At 39.6% G+C, this 23302-nt stretch overlaps 1 protein-coding gene across 3 annotated transcripts in view; it reads right to left on the bottom strand.

Moving 5' to 3' along the window:
- Positions 1 to 12042: 12042 nt before the first annotated feature.
- Positions 12043 to 23302, bottom strand: part of FUT8 (fucosyltransferase 8) — a 277116-nt gene continuing 265856 nt past the window's right edge. For all 3 annotated transcript variants that reach the window (XM_077818682.1, XM_077818684.1, XM_077818685.1), the window contains 2 exons: positions 18919 to 19069; positions 12043 to 13115 (listed from right to left, as the gene is read on the bottom strand). In XM_077818682.1, coding sequence (XP_077674808.1) covers positions 12798 to 13115; positions 18919 to 19069 — 469 coding nt within the window. In that variant the 3' untranslated portion in view covers positions 12043 to 12797. The remainder of the gene's footprint in view (positions 13116 to 18918; positions 19070 to 23302) is intronic.

Here is a 23302-nt window from a genome sequence, read left to right as displayed (position 1 = left end):
CTCGCCCCTGGAGCAGGAATCAGGCCTCATGATTCGAGCGAGGGTTGGTAGCCAGGAATCAGAGCCTAGGGACAGAGCCCAAATGCCAGAGCTAAGGGTCAGAGCTGAAGTCAAGAGTCAGGAATTGGAGCCAAAGGTCAGGACCAAGTTACCTGGAGTGAAGTGAGGCAGGATCAGGGCTGGAATACGCAGACAGAACTATCACAGCCATAGGTGAATGCTTTCAGCAGCCACTGCACTGCTGCGGCTGGGCTTCACAGCTGGGCTTCTAACTCTTCCAACCAGTAAATCAGGCAGCCTACTACAGGCCACCTCCCCTCATCAGAGTGTCCAGGAGTCGCTTCTGCTGCAGGCCCTGAGTCCTCACAAGACAGGATGTGGTCCTTGGTAAACAAGATCTTGAGACAAAGCCAAAACTCAAGCTATATGAAAGTCTGTTTGTCTGTAGTTATAGCTGTTTTCTTTAATAAATGGTTCCCATTTAAAATGAATTGTGATTTTATGTATCAATACACTGATCACCCTGAAAGATACAAGACAGAAAGTGATGGCCCGTTCACTGAATTATAAACGATCTGTTTACAGAATTTCTATGACATGCCAAAATATTATCTCATGCAAATTATGACAGTAGTTCCCAACTTTTCCATGTAACTGTACCAGTTTATATAAAAATCAACTCATCATCTGTACCAACTACTCAAATTGCCAAAGTATTTCAAATCAGAACCAGTTACAGTCCAACCACCACCATGAAGCCCCAGGGTTTTACTCACATATTGCTGCTGTCTGGAAAATGTGCACAGAAACACTTTCTTCCCCCTGCTCGTCTTCATCTGGATACCTGTGAACTTTTTCAAGCTTTCTTCACAATGCATTTCAAATTTGAATCAGGTTCATTGGCCAGCTCATGAGATGGAAAGTCTCCTATCAATTTTTCCTGTGTCTGTGATTACCTACGTTTGCTCTGTTCAATCAGGAGTCTGCCCAGTTCAGCAGAAGCCGATTTCAACTGGTTTCTTAGCAAGAAGCTGCTGTTCAGTTGAGCTAGCTAATGAAAACTGGAAAAATTCAGAAAAAAATTCTAACCCTGTGCATGTCTCAGAGTAATCTTCCAAGCATTTATTATTTACAAGAGAATTTAGATATCTCCTTGTATTTCTGAGTCTGGACAGAGGCCTAAATTACCCACTAAGCTTGTTCCACCGTCTACTAGAGTTTCTTCAGTTGCCTAAGAATGATTTTATTATTTCCTCTGATTAGGGTTTGTTTAGTGCTGACAGTGTGCTCAGTGCTGTACAATACACAAAATAAAGATAATCCCCACACCAAACACCTTACAATTTACAAGAGAGACATGCAGAATAAAGAATGCACTGGGGGAAAAAACTGATGGATAATTTAAATGTCTATGAAGTCCTCTTTTTGGAGAGATTTGAATGAAGAGCAGTGGTTTGGGAAGGACATTCAGAGCACAAAGAACAGTTTGGAATAATGCATAGACACAGGAGTGAGGCGAGGAGGTGAAGTGGGAACTGAAGTTGGTATCACTGGCAGAATGAAGAAAGTGAGAGGTGGGTGTAGCAGAATGTGGGAGATCATGATACACAATGGTTTCCAACACCAGCCACATGCTGACAAAGCCCAGCTCTAAATGTTTTTCATCTCAAATATAGAGAACACCATCTCTCAGCACCTGTCATAAGAGAAGCTCCTGGATAAAGTGCAGCTGGTTGAAACAAACCTGGACAATGTTGGTAGGAAGAGGAAAACATTTTGAAGAATTAGCCATATCTATAATGTCAAGCATCATTCGAGGGCATTTGTTCTCTGTCAAGGTGAATACACAATCTTGGGCCATAATCAACTCTATTACTCTTAGATACCCAAATAATGAGTGGCAGACATATGGCTCTCCATCTTTGGTTCACCTCTTCCTACTAGATATGGAAATGACCACAGTGATCTACACATTTGCTACTTCCAGGATAGACTGTTGCAGTGAGCTATGCTTGAGAATGAAAGCGGAGGCTTTGAGTAAGCTCTAGCTAGGTCAATTACGGTGTCTATAAAGAAACAGAGGTGACAACTGGGTATCCCTCCAAAGCTCCACACACTGGCTCCCTGTCCAGTAATTTATCCATTTCCTGGTTTTGACATTCAAAGCCCTCAAATAGCTGAGTCCTGGTGACATCGGGCACTGCTTTACTTACCACAACAGATGAGTTCAGTAGCGATTCCGAAGCTGATGGTATCTGGCTGAAGCTCACAGAACGGACTTCTTCAGGTTTTGGCCCCTGGTGGTAGAATGCTGCTTTCAGAGCTGAATGAGCCACTTATCTGTTCTCAAAAGCCTTCCCCACAACCTTAATAGAAAGGCCTGGCACCACTTCACTCAAAATACGTGTCACGTGTTCCAAAGCTTAGTTTTAAAAACACAAAAACAAACTATCGAAGTTCTCAGGCATAACATGAAGGGACAGAGCTCCTGAGACCAACTGTTTTTTATAATTTTGTTGACAGCCACCTACCATGGCAAAGGGTGCATTATAAATACCAGATTTATAGCTAGATAGAATATTAACCTAAGGGAAATAAAGCCAAATACTGCAAAATAAAATTATGCTTCAGACTTGTCCCCCTGTATCTTAATATGTTTGCACCTGTTTTACAGCTAAAGTGGCAGAAAAACAGCATCTGTTACATAAAGAAAAGCCTTTCAAGCAAAAACTCCTATATTCAGGAATCCCAACCCCCCAGTGTAAAGATTTATTAATTCCATCTACTGTATGTCACAGGTGGGGCTGCTCTGCATCATGGTATGGAAGGCACTCCTTGCCTTCATCCACAAGTTTTGGCTGCCTGCTTGGAGCAGGGTGGCCAGTACCAGTCTTTAAACTGTTAAATAGAAATTAACTCAGAATTTGTCTGCCTGAATCTGTAAATAAACAAACAAAACCTCAAGGGAAGGTGCTTAGTTGCAGCACTTAAAGGCAAGGCCTTGACATTCTGGACTAACCCTGAGCAGCTACTTCTCTGACCCAATCTCACACAGCCCTGCCCCCAAGAAGTAGCAGGCAAGCCTTATTAACTAGCCTGCAGGATCCCGATTGATCAGTGTCTCCTCCTGGCCCTTCTAGGCCTGTGGAGGACTAAGTCTGGTTGGTAGCTGGCTTGAACAGGTGGGTGTAAGGGCACTGATGGCCCAAGCAGCAAGCAAGAAGGCCTGATAGACCCTGTCACACCATATAATTTCCAGGGAGGCACAGATGAAAATTAAGGCAGTTAGCTCAGCCTTAAAGGATTTGTTTAGTTTTACAGAATTGAAATTTACTCCAAGCAAAAATAAAAATAAAAAAATTAAAAATAATGCCAGAGCACTATAAACTCCTTCTGAGCCAGGAAGAATCACGGCCTGTGTCAGTTTAATTCCACATGCTTTAACTTGTCTCGTTGGTATACTAACTCTATTCTCAAGTGAAATCAAATAAAAATTTTATAGATGTTACAAAGTAACTACATATTTAACATTATCAAATTGCCACAGTCCATTCTCCAATAATATGCTCAAGTGGATAGACAAATTATATTCCCATTTCCTGGCTAATTAGTTGTCTGTGGCTTGGCTTGATGGCATGAACGTTGGGTTCCTCTTCACCCACTGACAAACAAGATAGCCAAAAACCACCAGGCATTTCCCATTTTCTAGGGCTCCCTCTTTTGCTTCTTCAGTTTGATTCCTGCTGCTTGCAAAGATCTCTGTTAGCCTACTCTGCTTCCCTATCTTCTGGAAAGCCCGATCGGCTGGGAGTCTGCACTATCTTCTCTGAGGTAGTAAGAGGGGATGCAATATCAGATTTCAGTGACCCCAGACACTGAGGTTTATATAGCTGTATCCCAGGAGAAAAAAACTTGAGGAGGGAGAAGAAGAAAACTGAAGGTGTCTAGACAAGGAAGCCTAAGTTTGACAGATGGTGAAGAAAGGGAATGGGGTTCTCGGACTCTTTGTCCACTCTCCCAAAGGGAGAGCCTCTCACTGAAGTTCTGTGGTAAGCACTCTGCAGTCAAGGACTGTGTCTGCAGACATCTGTGCAATAAGCTGGTAGAGCAAGGGATGCTAGGTAGTAGCTTTGCAAAGCTTGACCAGAGATCACCTTCTCTCCAGCCTAGGAGCTGTATATGGATCTAGTGGAATGGGCAATGTCTCACTAGACAAGGAACTTTTATGGCCTTGTAAATCTCATGGATACTGCACTTGACCCATTTGATCATGAGGCTTTTCCTGAAGTCTTGGAAGAGAATGAAAAAGGGGATCCATTCTCCTGAAGGTTTCTGATCTAAGTACATCTTGAGGGCCTTGTGAACTTCAATAGGTACCAAGCTTTTCCCTTTCTGGCTAAAGATTTGGATAGAAACTGAGAAGGGAGGTATATTGGTTAGATGAAAGCAGTAAACAGTCTTTTGGCAAAACTTAGGACAGGTGCAAACAACCTCCTTGTTGCTCTGAGAAGCCAAATATGGACAACTACTGGAAAGCATGAAGCACTCCTCACTTTTCCTGGCCAAAGTGATCACAATCCAGAAACTACCTTCAGAATGAGGAACTGCAAATCTACCAAGCAGGAAGGCCTGAAGGGAGGTTCATAACATGGAGGAAGACCAAGTTCAGATGTCCTGGATCAGGGAACAAATTTGAGGGCACAGAAGGTCACAGTTTTCAGGAAACATAACACCAGCCTGGAGGATCCCCCTGAGGCCTGCCACTACTGGATGCCTTAAGGCGCTTAGGGCAAAGGTCTGAACTACCGGAGCAAAGGGTTAGTTCCTGTACATTTCCTGGAGGATATCTAAAATAGCTGGGATTTTGGCTTGGCTAGCTGGAAAAACAACCCAACAAAAACAAAACAAACCCTTAAAACCAAATTAAAACAAAAACAAAAAGCCCTGTGCATGCAACAGGTGGGAAAAAACACCAACATCCATAACTGATCAAGAATAGAAAAAGTACTGTTTTTGTAGGTGCAATGTGGTCTGGGCAGCCCTATAGATGATGCCTGCCTCCTTCTGGAGCTCCTGTAGCAACTTTGGGCACCTGGACCTAACGGCATTTCTGCACCATGCTAAAGAACATCTTGGTATACAGGTAGAGGGATTTTTACCCTTTGGGAGAGCATCAGCAGGTCTGCAGATCAAGCCTGTCTCAGCCAGTCTAGGGCAATTATTATTATTAGAGGATGCTAGTGGGAAGCAGCTGTAACATGAAGGAAGGAAAGGTATAACCTAAGGGAAAGTTCCATGGAACAGCAAACATGTCCCAGCCCAACATTGCTGGGTTCAGGTACCTGCTGCCAAAAGGGAGCAGTAAGTTCTGTTGGAAGACCTCAGTCTTTAGGGACACAATTTTGGAACCGCTTAGTTGTGCTGTTAAGATGGCAGAGTAGGTCTTTACCAAGAGGGGGATCATCTCATTCTAAGCAAACAAGAGGCAAATTCCTTAGCAGGCTTGGAAATTTTATGCTACTCTGACGGTTCAATTACTGCAGGGTCATCAGACTTTAAGACGTCATGCTTTAACCAGATTAGCCTTCAGAATACTATGAAGGACAATCCAACTGCTTGCAGTTTGGGCATTCTTGTGGATTTTTCTTTCCCTGAAGAGACCATTCTCTCTGTGCTGCATGGGCTTTGGGGTGAGCTCCTTACAGACTGGCATCTGAAGTAATCTGTACACTATTGGTGTGTTTCTTTTAATTATATTTATTTTTGTTCAATATGAAAACAAGTAAATTGAATAAAGCTGGTGCTCTCCAGTACTACTGCTGGTCCCAAGAGTTTCCTGTCCAAAAAACAGTCATCCAAATAAGGAATTACACCAAATGCTCAAATAAATTGGTTAGTCTCTAAGGTGCCACAAGTACTCCTTTTCTTTTTGCGAATACAGACTAACACAGGTGGTAACTCTGAAACCTGTCATTATGCAAGGCACTGCATTTAGCCGTATGGAGTGGAAATCTATCAACTGCATGAAAAAACTTGTACAGATACAGACAGACATCATCTTCCTTTCCAAATGCAAACAGATGGACATCGTACCAAAAGGACTGAAGGTAAAAAATCCATTACAATCTACATACCACACAGACTATGCTGACAGCTTGTGCCACACGCTCTCAAAGAAACTGTGGCATCACCTGATCAACATCCTCTATAGCAAACAGGGAAAGATAAAGAAAGAGCTCTCAAAAATGGATACTCTCATAAAAAAACCAACCTTCCATATAAACTTCCTCGTGGCTGGACTTTACTAAAACTAGACAAGCCATTTACAACACACACTTTGCTTCTCTACAAAAGAAAAAGGACTCTAAACTTTCTAAACTACTACATGCTACAAGGGGCCACAGCAATGGTTCCCTCAACCCACCCAGCAATATTGTTAACCTATCCAACTATACTCTTAGCCCAGCAGAAGCAGCTGTCCTATCTCGGGGCTTCTCCTTCTGCCCCTCCAACCCCATGAACATGATACAGTTCTGTGGTGACCTAGAATCCTATTTTCGATGTCTCCGACTCAAGGAATATTTCCAACACACCTCTGAACAACATACTAATCCACAGAGACCTCCCTACCAACACTACAAAAAGAAGGATTCTAGGTGGACTCCTCCTGAAGGTCGAGACAGCAGACTGGACTTGTACATAGAGTGCTTCCGCCGACGTGCACGGGCTGAAATTGTGGAAAAGCAGCATCACTTGCCCCACAACCTCAGCCGTGCAGAACATAATGCCATCCACAGCCTCAGAAACAACTCTGACATCATAATCAAAAAGGCTGACAAAGGAGGTGCTGTTGTTATCATGAATAGGTCGGAATATGAACAAGAGGCTGCTCGGCAGCTCTCCAACACCACTTTCTACAAGCCCCCTCTGATCCCATTGAGAGTTACCAAAAGAAACTACAGCATTTGCTCAAGAAACTCCCTGAAAAAGCACAAGAACAAATCCGCACAGACACACCCCTGGAACACTGACCTGGGATATTCTATCTACTACCCAAGATCCATAAACCTGGAAATCCTGGGCGCCCCATCATCTCAGGCATTGGCACCCTGACAGCAGGATTGTCTGGCTATGTAGACTCCCTCCTCAGGCCCTACGCTACCAGCACTCCCAGCTATCTTCGAGACACCACTGACTTCCTGAGGAAACTACAATCCATCGGTGATCTTCCTGATAACACCATCTTGGCCACTATGGATGTAGAAGCCCTCTACACCAACATTCCACACAAAGATGGACTACAAGCTGTCAAGAACACTATCTCCGATAATGTCACGGCTAACCTGGTGGCTGAACTTTGTGACTTTGTCCTTACCATAACTATTTTACACTTGGGGACAATGTATACCTTCAAATCAGCGGCACTGCTATGGGTACCTGCATGGCCCCACAGTATGCCAACATTTTTATGGCTGACTTAGAACAATGCTTCCTCCGCTCTCGTCCCCTAACACCCCTACTCTACTTGCGCTATATTGATGACATCTTCATCATCTGGACCCATGGAAAAGAAGCACTTGAGGAATTCCACCGTGATTTCAACAATTTCCATCCCACCATCAACCTCAGCTTGGTCCAGTCCACACAAGAGATCCACTTCCTGGACACTACAGTGCTAATAAACGATGGTCACATAAACCCCACCCTATACCGGAAACCTACTGACCGCTATTCCTACCTACATGCCTCCAGCTTTCACCCTGACCACAACACACAATCCATTGTCTACAGCCAAGCTCTATGATACAACCGCATTTGCTCCAACCCCTCAGACAGAGACAAACACCTACAAGATCTCTATCAAGCATTCTTACAACTACAATACCCACCTGCTGAAGTGAAGAAACAGATTGATAGAGCCAGAAGAGTACCCAGAAGTCACCTACAACGGGACAGGCCTAACAAAGAAAATAACAGAACGCCACTCGTCGTCACCTTCAACCCCCAACTAAAACCCCTCCAACGCATTATTAAGGATCTACAACCTATCCTGAAGGATGACCCAACACTCTCACAAATCTTGGGAGTCAGGCCAGTCCTTCCCTACAGACAGCCCCCCAACCTGAAGCAAATACTCACCAGCAACCACATACCACACAACAAAACCACTAACCCAGAAACCTATCCTTGCAACAAAGCCCGTTGCCAATTGTGCCTACATATCTATTCAGGGGACTCCATCGCAGGGCCTAATAACATCAGCCACGCTATCAGAAGCTCGTTCACCTGCACTTCCACCAATGTGATATATGCCATCATGTGCCAGCAATGCCCCTCTGCCATGTACATTGGTCAAACTGGACAGTCTCTACGTAAAAGAATAAATGGACACAAATCAGATGTCAAGAATTATAACATTCATAAACCAGTCGGAGAACACTTCAATCTCTCTGGTCACGTGATTACAGACATGAAAGTTGCGATATTACAACAGAAAAACTTTAAATCCAGACTCCAGCGAGAGACTGTTGAATTGGAATTCATTTGCAAATTGGATACAATTAACTTAGGCTTGAATAGAGACTGGGAGTGGCTAAGTCATTAAGCAAGGTAACCTATTTCCCCTTGTTTTTTCCTACCCCCTTCCCCCTCCCCCCCAGTCGTTCTTGTTGAACCCTGGATTTGTGCTGGAAATGGCCCACCTTGAATATCATACACATTGTAAGGAGAGCAATCACTTTAGATAAGCTATTACCAGCAGGAGAGTGGGGTGGGGGGAGAGAAAACCTTTTGTAGTGGTAAACACCCATTTTTTCATGGTTTGTGTGTACAAAAAGATCTTCTGTACTTTCCACAGTATGCATCCAATGAAGTGAGCTGTAGCTCACGAAAGCTTATGCTCAAATAAATTGGTTAGTCTCTAAGGTGCCACAAGTACTCCTTTTCTTCTTGTGGAAAGGTTGCTGATATGAGTAACATTACTTCTATGAACACACGTGGGGAAAATGTTAAGCCAAATGGAAAAGAGCTGCATTGAAAATGGATTGTGTAGACTGGCATTCACAAGTCCACTTGATGCCAGTAAAACTCCCTGTCCCTCTGCAAGTAGAGTGGATCTAAAGGATTCCATTTTCATTTTCTGAGGTTTTATAAACTGGTCCAGCTATTTCAAGTTTAAAAAAACACTTTTGATCTGAGACAATGGGAAGGCTGACCACTATCATGGGAAGAGGTGGATGCTGGAGGAAACTGAGAAGATAATGATGAGAGAAAATAGAAAAAGAACCCAGGAGTCCAAAGAAAACTAGAACAAGTTTTAACATGGGAGGGAACTTCCTGACCACCATGGAGTAACTTTCCTCAAAGAAGAAAGCTTAGGCTTCTTTTTCTGAGAAATTGAAATAGGAAGACAAAATTTGTCTGGCAATCTAGGGTTTTCTCCTGGAGAGGAGAAATATCTTCCCATATGACCAAATCCATAATGCCTAACAATTCACTAGGGAGGAAGTGAGTGTGTTGGCAGAAAAGCCTTGGGGAATCCCGTGCAATACAGTTCTGGGTATTAGCTGTCAATGGGACTAGGATAGCTGAGGGTGAAGGGGCAGTTCAGTTCCCTATATACCTTAGAGAAGCCTCAGGACTGCAGTCTTTGGCAATACATAAGGCTACTTAACGGAAAAATATGCGAAAAGTTAGTTAGCCTAGCTGGAGAGAAACCAAGGGAAGAGTTCCTTTAGAAAGAAATAACTAAAACTAGGTACAATGGAAAATAAATTATTACAGAAGATGTAATAAGTAGAACTGTGTGAATAACTGATTTTTTGTTTTGCTGACCATTCTGAAAAAAATAAAAAAAATTCATTTTATGTTGAACAAAACATTTTGTTTCAATTGAGCTTTAAATTTTTTTGAAAATTTTCAATAAAATTGAAATAAATTTTGAAGCAACAAGTTGTTTCAAATAAAAAACCCGAAACATTTCATTTTGAAAATATTGCAACAAAACGTTTTGATTTTCAAAATTGTTTTTTCCCTTAATGAAACAATTTCACAAAATGTTTTTGGTTGATCTGAATCTGCATTTTTTGGGTGAAAAAAGTTTTGGCCAAAAAACTTTGCCCAGTTCTAATAATAGGCATATTACATATATAATAGGAAAGGCGGAAATTATATGGTTATATATTAAAATAAATTAAAAGGAGAGGAATTAAAACACTAGTTTATATCAAAGAGTACATGAACTATAACTAGGCTGGGGACTTATGCCAATGATTCTGTCTTTATAGGGATATGTCAGACTTGGAGCTCTGATACAGAGAAACAAAATGGACTTCTGCAAAACTAAGACTTGATCGGACCAAGTAAAATTTATAATTATTATGTAACTTAACTAATCACTAGTACCTTCATGCGATGCTCCATTCAAGTTCCTTTCAGGAGTTTAATAGATACCGTCTTTTTATTTTCTGTTTTCTCTCTATTCCATAAGCTACAATATCTACTACAGGGCCTGATTCTCATTTACCCCTGGGCTCTTTACCACTGTGGTAGTGTAAAAGGGCTTTATGGCAACTGTGACTCAAGTCTGTAGTATTTATTTTGTTTAATCTAAAATCAATTGAGTTTTGGCTGTTTTATCTGGGGAACTTATTAATTGGTTCTCCTGAAGGAAATAGATCTCTGGAAAACGTACAACAGGCAGCATATTGGAGTGGAAAAGCTGGGGTCTTTTCTCCAGGACAATGCTACAGAAGGACTGCACTGTAAGCACCAGAAGATCAAATGACCAATGGGAACAGGAGGCCATTTAGTTAATATTTAGTTAATATCTACAAATAAATATTTTATTGATAATAGTGTATATTTTATAATATTTTAAACATATCTTTATCAAAATCATTTCACTCATTATTCCTCAGGCTTTTAAAAGAAGTGGGGAAACACATGCATCTTGCCACACTTTTTTCTTTCAGTCTTACAGTTTGCTATACAATTGCCAAATTGGCTATTATTTCTCCCACAACAGCACTGGTTCTGGTTCTTTGGTTGCTACATCAGGAGCTTTGCTGTTGCCTGTGGGCCAGTCTCAGCTGCCTTGTCCCTTGGCTGATATTTTTATTTGACTTACCTCACTCCTCAGGAATCTTCATACTTTAGTTCATTTGTGAACATTATTTCTGCACTAATCTCCAAGTGATGAGTAGGAAGCTTATAAAGTCTGCATTTGTAAGCAAAGAGCTTAGAAAATCTATAGCAGTATATACTTATTTTACAAAATCTAAAAATATTGCATAGAAATTACAATATTTATTGAGAAATAACTGAAAACATAGGGATTCCAAAAAAGTTAAAACTATAGCTATTCACTAATTTTCACTTTGAGATCAAAAGACAAGTGAGTTATTTCTGAAAAATTTAAAAAACTAATTTTTTTCCCCCAAGTCTTGTAATTCCAAATAGCTTTGTTCATCTCCCTCAAACTTAAAAAAAAAAAACTTCTCCTCTAGCCTCAGACTATGCATGTGAAAAACCAGGCCAGAAATTTTGCTAAATTAGTGGGGAGACTCTCAAAATCAGCTAGGAAACTGCCTAACAGAGTTAATTCTGTGGCTCCAGAATAAAGAACTGTTGAATGGGAACAGGCCAGCTTCGTCACAAGCCCATTAGCTTTAGGATTTCTCTCAAACACACTACAGCAAAAGGAAAGTCTGGCAATGAGTAGATACAGAGGAGCCTAACCTTTTGAAATGATAGATTTGCTGACAAATACTATAAACAATGTGTTATATTTCACTTACATTCCAAAGTGATAGCATTCAATGCCAAAATAATAAATTAATGTTTATAATTCCCTAACAGAACTTTATATTTCAGAAGAGAAATAAAGAAGATGGAAAGTTGGAGACTTAGAGAAAAAGATATGGACAAAAATTTCTGAAGCACTGAAATCCATTCTCTGTAGAAGTCCCTGAGAAACAGTGACCCACTGGCAGTTATTCAACTGAGCAATGAATATTTAAAAATATATAAAACTCCAGCTACTCGTTTTTTAAATTTATTTTTTGTTATCAAAGACAATGTCCAGAAACATACAGTACTAAAGAATCTGTTCATGGCATTGTTTACAAAAGTTCCTAACAGACAGTGAATATTTTATTGTTTGGATGTATCCTTTATTATTGATGAGGTGAACTAATCAATGGAATTGTTTCTTTCAAAAGAATCTTGTAAAGAAAAAAGATCTAGTTTGATTTTTGAATCGGTTGATTGGAGCAAGTTCGCCACTCGTGACAAGACCAGTTAAAGATCAGCTCTTGCCTATCAGTGGAACTGGGCATGGCTCTTCTGAAAAGGTCACAGATCTTTCAAATATAGGCACCATGTTGTAAATTCCGCACATACAAAATATGTTCATGTCACTCAAATTACACAATATGGCAGTGTTATAAGTCTGAGTATTATAGTCAATTAATGACAAAGAGGAGAGCACAAAGCTCACACATGACTAATGACAGGGACAAATCTTGAAAGAGACAAATAGTATAAAATAACAGTTTTCCTGGGAGGATGTGTGCACGCACATGTGTGAGAGTGCATATAACAAAAAAAAAACGTTCAACACAAAGTTCAAATAATGACCTGTCCATTTGCTCCAAGCTTCTTATTTAGTCTGAATGCTGAAGGCTTTCATTTTAACTACATGTTAAAATGCGAATTCAAATCCCATATAAGCCTTCTGTATGTTGGTTGGTTCGAACGGATTAGAATTGAGAGTGAGTGACAACCCTCCTTTTGTTCTATTTGTCAGCCTCTGGGTATGTAGGGTACTTGACTGTCTCGATTTTCTCCTTTACTTTGTAAGATGGGTATAGGCCTGTTCTCCCTAATTTCCTGTTGATGCCTTTAGAGTAACCATCCCAGTGGTTTCCAGCCACACCAATTATATCTTCAGGTTCCATGGGGATTTCATCAGCAGTTCGTGGATGATGGGCATAAATGGCAATCTGGTTGTGCGCATTCTGTCCTCCAAAATAGTAGATATCATCCAAAGAGTGGAAATATGCTGAAGCATCTGGATGCAAAGTCTGCATGATTTCATAGGCAACTCGACAAACCTTGGAAAAAAAAACAGAAAAGAAGCCATGAGTGCAGTATGTCCCTAACAACATACACCCCACAGCTACATTACACACAAAAGAAGTTCAAGCACTGGAATTTCCAGCTTAAACTCTCAAGTTCTTTAAATGGCATATTTGAAAAATACTGTACGCTTGCTAACAAGTATCACGTAACTCTGCTGTCAGAATTCTTAACATCACATTTGGGAAAAAAAGAAAATGAAAACTTTGCACTTTTCAAAAGAGGTGAAAGCTGAAAAAAATCAAGGATTTATAAAAAAATCACAGTTTAGGTTTGTCTTTTTTTCTTGTAACAATACTTTGAAATAAAGCAACAAGTAAAATGTGTCATCTCTCTACATAGAAAATCTTGGAAATCAGTTTTACCCTCCCCCACAGGATTTAGAGCTTTTACTCAAACAAAACATTAATCAAAGGCTTTACTCATCCACTGTCAATATCATGGACCACTCTCAGTTAGGTTTCAAGTCAGGTCCTGGAATAGAGTCAGCATATCACTGTTTCATCTCAGCAACATATTTTTATATGAGGTAAAGGAGACAGAACTAGGCGTCATTTGCATGCTACTAGCTTGTAGAACATCGTATCTCACAAACCTCCCCAATGGTTCATGCAGAAGTTAAAAAAGGTTGGAAAGAAAATCAAGCTTTGTGGGGTGCCAGAGATGAATGCTCTGGAGGTGAAGGAATGTGGTGAAGGCATTAGTGATCGCAAGAGAGGATTAGAAGCATTTGAGTACTTTTCCATTATTCCTTACTATGTCACTGAGATGAAACAGTGGTATTCAGTGATATCAAAAGCTGCAGACAGTCCCAGGAGCGTAGACATGGACATTCTCTGTGGGCAGGACAGGTGTCATCCATCAGCACCACCAATGCTGACCCTATTCAAGGACTTGACTTGAAATCTAACTGAGAGGAATTCTTGAACCCCACTAAGTTGTTGTGGGATACTCCAGCATTTATTTCAGCAACTTCAGAAAGAGTTGAGTGAAAGTATCAGGTCCTCCCCTTAGGGATTTGAATATTTCTATTCACATCCATCACCCCCCTTCATCTTGTTGTCACTGCAGTAAATGAACAATCCAAACAAGTGTACACATCTGTCCCTTGACATAAAGATAAAAAAAAGTAGATCTCTTTGGGTGGAAATTACATGCTATGGCTTGGCTTAAAGTTAGAATCACAAACTACTTAGCCATGGTGACCAAATATAATTATATTCAGTGGGACAAAGAAGAGTTATTTTCTAACAAGGTACCCCCTGACTTAAGAGGAGTTTAAATCAATTTGGTCAGAGGATCATCTCACCATCAGAACCTGTCTTCAAGCTACTTTACACTCTGCAGACCCAGGGGCTAGATCAATGGCTACTGCTATTGCCAGGAGGAAAGACCCCAGGTTATCTGCCTCAGGATTCCCTACAGAAGTACAGAATGTGGTACAGGATTTACTGTTTGATAGACAAGAGCTATTTAATCCAAAAATGGATTACACACTGCACTTTTTAAGAGAGTCTCAGACCATGCTTAGATCTTTGGGAATTCATACTTCCAATTTTAAAATAAAAAAGCATGAACCTCAGTATAGCTCTCAACAGAGCTCTCAATCATCTATGCCCTTGTACAACCAAATCCGTGTAGGAAAGGACAAAGGTTCCTAAAGTGGAAAGCGATTTCTTCATTGGCTTCTCAACTATCCCCCTCACAGAAACAACAAATTTGATGCTTTGGTCAGGGATACTGAACCAATCTATGTGGATCTGTATACCTTCCTTTCCCCCCACTCCACTTTCTGCCTCTCTTTTTTCAGGAATGCCTTGACCAAAATAACATCAGACCGCTGGATCTTGCAGATCTCTCAGCTGCACTTTGGGATTTTATGAAATGCCTATCAGTGGTAATTGCTCATTTACATCAGCAAGGTATTTATGTGTATCCATACCCTGATGATTAGTTAATCCAAGGGTAATCAGTCCAGCAGGTCTCCAAACTCAGTGAGATTGATTCTGTGCCAGTTCTCAGACTTAGGACTGAAAATTAACCTGAAGAAATCTCATCTATTGCCGTACCAACCCTAGACTCCTAGACTCCAGGAGACGCCAACTTCAACTCTCCTAGACTCCAAGTGATGCCTTTTGCCAGATTGAGGCTGAGATCTCTTAATTCTTGGATCAGACCAGTTTATCATCCAGTCACTTACAGAATGAACTGGCAAGTCACGATCCCTCAGTAGAATCTCTTGTCCCTCTGTTGGTGGTTAGAGACAGACATCGTTTGTAGATATATCTCCCACCCAGACATTAGTCACCAGATGGATCCATAAGCTGCTGCAGTGTACATCTGGGTCAATTCCAGATGCATGACCTATTGAACTTTGCAGATCGATCAGCTCATATAAATGTGCTGAAGCTCAGAGTGATTTGCTTCACTTGAAAATCATTCCTATCATGGTTGAGAAACCAAGCTATGCAGATTTTGACAACTCCACAGCTGGGGAGGAGCAAAATCAAACTCCTTTGTCAAGAAGCCGTTCTCCTCTGGGAATGATGCATCAATCATTGCATAGATCTCATAGTGATACATCTCCCAGGGGAATAAAATGCTCTGGCAGATTAACGAAGCAGGAAAAGCTGATCGACTCACAAATGGTCTCTAAAGGAGTCAGTGGTGAAACGTCTTCCAAACATGGGGTTTTCCAAAAACAGATCTCAAAAAACACCCTCTGTTTTGCTCTTGAGGGGGTCAGAGTAAGGGTGCTCTCGCAGATGAATTTCTAATCTCCTAGTCACATCACCCGGGCTATGCATTTTCTGTTTTTCCTTTAATTCTCAGGGTTCTAAGTAACATGAAGCAGGACAGGACTCAAATGATCCTTGTGGCCCCAGCATGGCCTTGTCAGTTTTGGTATCTCTCCGATCATCAGTTCATAGCTCTCCCATTTCTGCTGGACTTAATGACTCCAGATTCTGGAAACAGATTCCAGCCTTATGGGCTTATTGCACATGTATCCACCAGTAATACAAATACAATTTTCTTGGGTCTTAAACTTAGTCTCTCCTTCATTTATGGAGCTCTCATTTGAGCCTCTGACATCTTGCTCCCTCCGTCATTTATCAAGCAAAGTGGCATTTCTGGTGGCAATCATTTCTGCCCATAAAGTGAGTGAGATCTAGGTGCTCATGTCTAACCCATCATATACAATATTCCATGCAGATAGGGTAACTATACAACCTCACCCTAGATTTATCCCTAAAATTGTCTTGCTCTTTCATATTAATCAAATACACACATACCTATATTTCCAGGCCTTGCTCATCCCCAGAGGAGGCAAAGTTACATACCCTAGATGTCAGAAGAGCCCTGTTGTACTATCTTAGCAGAAAAAGATCATTCAGAAAATCTCCTAGACTGTTCATAGCATATGGGAATGCATCAAAATGTAGACCAATCTCCTCTAAGATATTATCCAAATGGATCATGTATCAAGATTTCTTACATCATCGATAAATTACAGCTACCAAGTAGGGTGATTGCTCATTCTACCAGAGCCCAAGCTATTTTAGCAGCCTCCTTCGGCAGAGTTGCAATCATTTAAATTTGTAGAACAGCAATGTGGTCCTCAGTTCACACATTTACCAACCATTACTCTCAAGCATCAGCATCTAGAGCAGATGCTCAACCATTTTATATGAAAGTCTGCTCCCTTTATAAATGAATTAAATGTTTTTGATATTTCCAGCATGCTAGCAATTGTAAAATCAGTAGCCCTACAGTGTAGACTGGAAGAATCAATTTGCTGAAAAAGACTGATAATGTCTTCTTGCAAAACCTCATGCTTGACAGTGAAAGTTGACACATTTGCTGCAGTATGAAACTGCCATTTAAACAAATATTGAAATAAATGGCCATACCATTTTGTCAGTTATGCCACCTTAGTAGCAGAAGCAAACCTTTCCACCCCTAAGGAAATGTTAAATACACAACAGATGAAGTGAATATATGTAATGGGAAGCTTTGAATTTCATCCCATAGCTTTTTATATTATGTGCAACTCATCTATCCATCTCTATCTGTTAAATTATATCTGTTCATTCATTTTGGAAAACAACCCATTTTATGGCTATTGTTTCATAGAAATATTCTGTACCAGCATAATATTTACATATTACAGAATGCTTACTGAGTGGAGCATTTAGCAGGGAGCACATGGCACTGAGATTTGCACTGTCTACCTGTGGACCTCTGCGTAGTATTTAAGATGTTTGTCATGACCTATAATGCTCAGAAGGACCTAGGACCCGTCTAACTGAGGATTGCCTCTCCCTCCAAGACATATTGCCACAGCTGTAGTCAGTTCCTCCTGCCTTGGTCTGAAATAGCCTGAATTTGATGACTTTCAGAATAGGCTGAAAAAAACATTTGTTTGACTGGATTTTGGGGGAGGTATGAGGGCATAATTTGGGGGGAAGGAATGAGGTATAATTTGGGGATGAGAGGCTTTTCTGTATTTAGTTATTGTCTGCTGGCTCTGATAAATTGTTTTCGGTATTTAGTTATTGTCTGCTGGCTCTGATAAATTGATAAATTGTCTGATAATTTGGGGGAGGTATGGGGTATAATTTGCGGATGAGAGGCTTTTCTGTATTTAGTTATTGACTGCTGGCTCTGATAAATTGTTACCTCCATTTCATTATTTCTGTCAGAGTTAATTTATTTTTATATTAGTATTTATATTGATATGTGGTTATTGTATGTTTAATTATTGTTAGGGTGCAGAAGGTAATCTGTATTTTGAAGTTGTGCAGGATATTCGCCTCCTAAAGTGATTTCAGCACTCATTAGTATTATGCCTGTGTATCAATGTAACAACAAAATCATGTTGGCCTATGCTGCCAATATCCACAACCGAATTCTCTCTGATCAGTACTGCCATTTAAGAGCATAAGTGACAGCAGTAGGACCTTTGTCTGATTTTAATTACACCTTTTAGCTTTTTCACAGATATCCATCTGCCTGAACTGATGTCTTTTGGATCAGATGGAGCATCATGCCCGTGAGAAAACACTGCTTTTACTATACTATTTGTGTTTTAAAATCCTTAAGAATTTATCATGATCCATGAAATTATATTTACATGTAATAGAACAGAAAATACCAGAACTATTGTATCATTCATATTCCCACTGGACTGAAGTGCTTCGTAAAGCTACTCAAGAAAACAAGCCTATAGCATGTAATTATTTGCACAACAAATCTGAGTGGATTACAATGGATACAATGTAAATTTACTGTACTGCTTCTGGCCTCCTGGAAATGTAATTGACCCTGAAGAGGAATTTCATTTCTTCCTTTCCCCTCCTCTGAATCCTATGAAGTAATCAACTGAGGCCAAAGGCTGAGGTGTTTAAACCTCTCAATATCAGCGCACTGAAGTGCAGAAAAGGATAAATTTGGGTTATCTACTGACTGTATGCAAAATCATAGAGTATTATACAAGCCTAATTACCTTCTGCTTCTTTTAAATAACCTAAGCCAAGTGCATTAAACAACTACAATGGCTGACTTCAGTGGAGGAGGTGTAATCAACCAGTGCTAGCAAATAGTTCAATATACAGATAATATTATATGGAATCTTTTAATTCTTTCATGAAATTTTCACTACAAAACACTGAGAACATGGTACTATAGATGCACTAGCTAACATTAAGTAAAAAAACCTCAGACTTTTAAAAGAATTGACTGATGTAATGTATATTTAGCTGTTACATTGCAGTTTACCTGTGATGAAAACGTACAGACCAGGAAGTCTGCCTGAGACAGAAAGTGGATATCCAGAATAACACCCCGCAGTGAGTTTTCAGTGTATCGATTATGAAGTCCAGCTGACCAAGATATGGAGTTATCACTGATAAATTCATAATTTGGATATCTGGAAAAAATATAATCTACAATTAATATTAAAGCCTTAAAATTAAAATTTTACAAACCGGAAGCACCAACCTAATTGTAAGAGCAAGCAGTTTTAAGTCACAATTCTCTTTTACAGAGAATTTACCATTGCCTTTTTGACCACTCTAGGATTTTAGCCCTCTGTCCTCCCCTTTACCACCTCGCAAGGCCTCCTTCCCCTGCTCCCCACCACCACCAAAAAACCCTTCACCAAGCAGAGTTTTGACCTTGTAAAGGGAGAAGGGCCAGAGACTCCATGTGGTCGACTAGGGACTTTGTCATGTCTACTGATTTTATGTGGAACGCACTCAGATACTATACGAATGGGCACCAGGATGAAACCCTAAGATAGTTAGATAGTATGGCACTGTGTTTTGATTTTAGTATACTTTTAGCCATATTTACTACCATTCTTTCTTGGAGGCTTTTAATCTGAGCATTCCATATGGAAATCAATTACTGGTGATAGGGTCTGACAAATAAACAAATGAGCAGAAACTGAAAAAAATCAATTTCACTTTATAACAAAGTGATTTAAATTACAGCACTGTTCAACTATAGTTACAGTGTAATTATGAAGCATACCCCTGCCAATTATTGGATTTAACCTGCCAATTATTGGATTTTTTTAACTAGGTGCATTTATCAAAATGTATAACTTTATAGTAATTACAGGGTAATGTGTTAAGTATGATACTAATGGAGTAAATAGTGAGTCATTCAATCATATAGTTAACAGTCTAGTTATATGAATTAATGGTACCTACAGTATCAAGAGTTCATAATTTAGAGCAGCCCCTAACACTGGGGCCAGAGCAGCTGCTGGTCCAGAATCAAGGTCCTATAACTGGCTTTCTTAGTACCTTCCCTTCTCCTGTGCTAAGCATAGCTCAGAGTAAGAGAGATTAGCTCCAAGTGCTTGGACAATGACTGAAGTTAGAATCTTCAAACACACTTTGTTTTATATATCAGGGGACACTTAAATATCAAGCCCTATTTGGTGGGAATATGCCGAATTTAAACCCTCACAACGTAAGAACTACTAGAGCAATTTTCTTCAAAGGTGAAACGGGTCATACACAAGAAGGCTTTTCTCTTCAAAATTAACTAGCTGTGGCCACTGAGACAGGGAAAATCCTTTGTCTAATGTCAACAGCTGATATTGCACAAAAACAAGAGTTTTATTTGCTCTTAAATACGTTGTTTGAAGCATCTGGCTTTGGGGGAGATTTAATTAGAATTTTGTGTCTTGAAGGAAACATTTGTTTCAACATAAAAATGAATATATTCATGGAAAACACTCCAGAGTTAATGACTCAGTTTTAAAGATAGACTTGGTTATACATAGAATGTGGAAACAGAGGTTAGATGAGAAAAGGAAGAAACTCTCAATTTTGAGAAGATGCTGCTGCTGCTCCTGAAGAGAAATAGACAAGGCCACGTATGACAGGAAATAGGGGTCATATCTCTGTCAGAGAGAGAGAGAGAGGGGCTGTAACTAGCAATATTTTTCTTCTTGTCTTCCCCATTGTGTCCAACAGCTTCTGCTAATGTTGCACTAAATATAGTAGATGATAATACTAGGGCTGTCGATTAATTGCAGTTAACTCACACGATTAACTAAAAAAATTAATCGTGATTTAAAAAATTAATCATGATTAATCATACTGTTAATAGAATACCAATTGAAATTTATTAAATATTTTGGATGTTTTTCTACTTTTCATATATATTGTATTGTGTGTTGTAATTGAAATCAAAGTGTATATTGTTTATTATAAATATTTGCAGAGTAAAAAATGATAAAAGAAATAGTATTTTTCAATTCACCTCATACTAGTACTGTAGTACAATCGCTTTACTGTGAAACTGCAACTTACAAATAGAGATTTGTTTTTGAGTGCAGTTATGTAGCAAAAAAAAAAAAAAAAAAAAAAAAAAGAACCAATGTAAAACTTCAGAACCTACTCGTTCCTACTTCTTGTTCAGCCAATCGCTAAGACAAACAAGTTTGTTTATATTTACAGGAAGTAATGCTTCCTTCTTCTTATTTACAATGCCACCAGAAAGTGAGAACAGGCATTTGCATGGCACTTTTGTAGCCGGCATTGTAAGGTATTTACTTGCCAGATATGCTAAACATTTGTATGCCTCTTCATGCTTCGGCCACTATTCCAGAGGACATGCTTCCCTGCTGATGATGCTCATTAAAAAAAATGTGTTGATTAAAACTGTGACTGAACTCCTTGGGGGAGAATTGTATGTCCCCTGTTGTTTTACTCGCATTCTGCCATATATTTCATGTTATAGCAGTCTCAGATGACGACCCAGCACTTGTTCGTTTTAAGAACACTTTCACTGCAGATCTGACAAAACGCAAAGAAGGTACCAATGTGAGATTTCTAAAGATAGCTACAGCACTCGACCCAAGGCTTAAGAATCTGAAGTGCCTTCCAAAATCTCAGAGGGACGAGGTGTGGAGCATGCTTTCAGAAGTCTTTAAAAAAGCAACACTCTGATGCGGAAACTACAGAACCCGAACCACCGAAAAAGAAATCAACTTTCTGCTGGTGGCATCTGACTCAGATAAAGAAAATGAACATGCGTCGGTACGCACTGCTTTGGATTGTTATTGAGCAGAACCTGTTGTCGGTATGGACGCATGTCCCCTGGAATGGTGGTTGAAGCATGAAGGGACATATAAATCCTCAGTGCATCTGGCATGTAAATATCTTGCAACGCCGGCTACAACAGTGCCATGCAAACGCCTGTTCTCACTTTCAGGTGACACTGTAAACAAGAAGTGGACAGCATTATCTCCTGCAAATGTAAACAAACTTGTTTGTCTGAGCGATAGGCTGAACAAGGAGGAGGACTGAGTGGACTTGCAGGCTCTAAAATTGTACATTGTTTTATTTTTGAATGCAGGGTTGTTTGTGCATAATTCTATATTTGTAAGTTCAACTTTCATGATAGAGATTGCACGACAGTACTTGTATCGGGTGAATTGAAAAATACTATTTCTTTAGTTTTTTACAGTGCAAATACTTGTAATCAAAAATAAATATAAAGTGAGCACTGTACACTTTGTAGTTTGTGTTGTAATTGAATCAATATATTTGAAAATGTAGAAAACATCAAAAATATTTAAATAAATGGCATTCTATTATTGTTTAACAGCACGATTAATCCCGCAATTAATCGCGATTAAATTTTTTAATTGCTTGACAGCCCTAGATAATACTATTATTGTTTAAAATATATTTTATTTGTTTTGCTAATGCGAGTTTAGCTTGTCAGCATGCTTTTATACAGAAAAAGTGTAAAAACAGCAAGAGCAACACTTTTGAATTTTGTCAGAAAAAAAAAGAATACAATTTCTCTGTAATCGGAATTTTTTTGATCTTATAGTACATCACCAGACTTTTGTGGAACTTATAAAAAGCCAAATCTCACAAAATCACTTTCAGAATCCTGATAACTGTCATTATCAATCCCTTCTTATACAGCATAACAAAGGCATCTTGCAAAAGGAATGTGTAAAGTTGAATATCCTGCAGTTGAACATACATTCTGTGTGATCTGTTACTATGATATTATGGGGATAACATGATGATACTGACACACCCCATTACAAGTTCTTGTCACCAGGAGCACTAAGAGCAGGTGACTTTCCTCAACCTATTCTAGAACAAAGTCTACATACCATATAGAGTCAAAACCTCACCTCATTTCCTGGGATTTTGCTTTAGTTACAAACAAAACTAACAATAACTTAAAAGTTCAGCTCAAGTCTTCTCCCCAGGGTTCTTACTTTAGTACTGCTTAGGCCATATTCTAGATTCTCTCTCTCTCTACAGAGCCAGCTCACTTTTGTCAGCATAAGGTAACCTGCCACCTACTTCAGAGATTCAGAAGCCATTTACTTTTTCACAGCAGGATCGACAATTTTTAAGAAGGTGGGTTCAAGTGGAAGAGATTCCAAATAACTTGTTGATTTTCAAAGGAACACTTGTGAATTTCTGTAAATGTTCCCAGAAATCCTACAGTGTTCAACCCCACCACAGTAAACTCTGTGTACCACAGAGAATTATGACTTAAAACAGAAAGATCGCATTTCATACTTTAAATCTATTTCAATTTCTTGTTAACTTGAGCTTCACTGCACACAGTGGAATCTTCTAGCCCCTTGTAATTAAATAAGTCTATTCAG

This window comes from Eretmochelys imbricata, chromosome 6 (genome assembly GCF_965152235.1).
Source record: "Eretmochelys imbricata isolate rEreImb1 chromosome 6, rEreImb1.hap1, whole genome shotgun sequence".
Classification (NCBI taxonomy): Eukaryota; Metazoa; Chordata; order Testudines; family Cheloniidae; genus Eretmochelys; species Eretmochelys imbricata.
The sequence above is the reverse complement of the archived record's forward strand: the minus strand, read 5'-3'. Positions and strand labels throughout refer to the sequence as shown.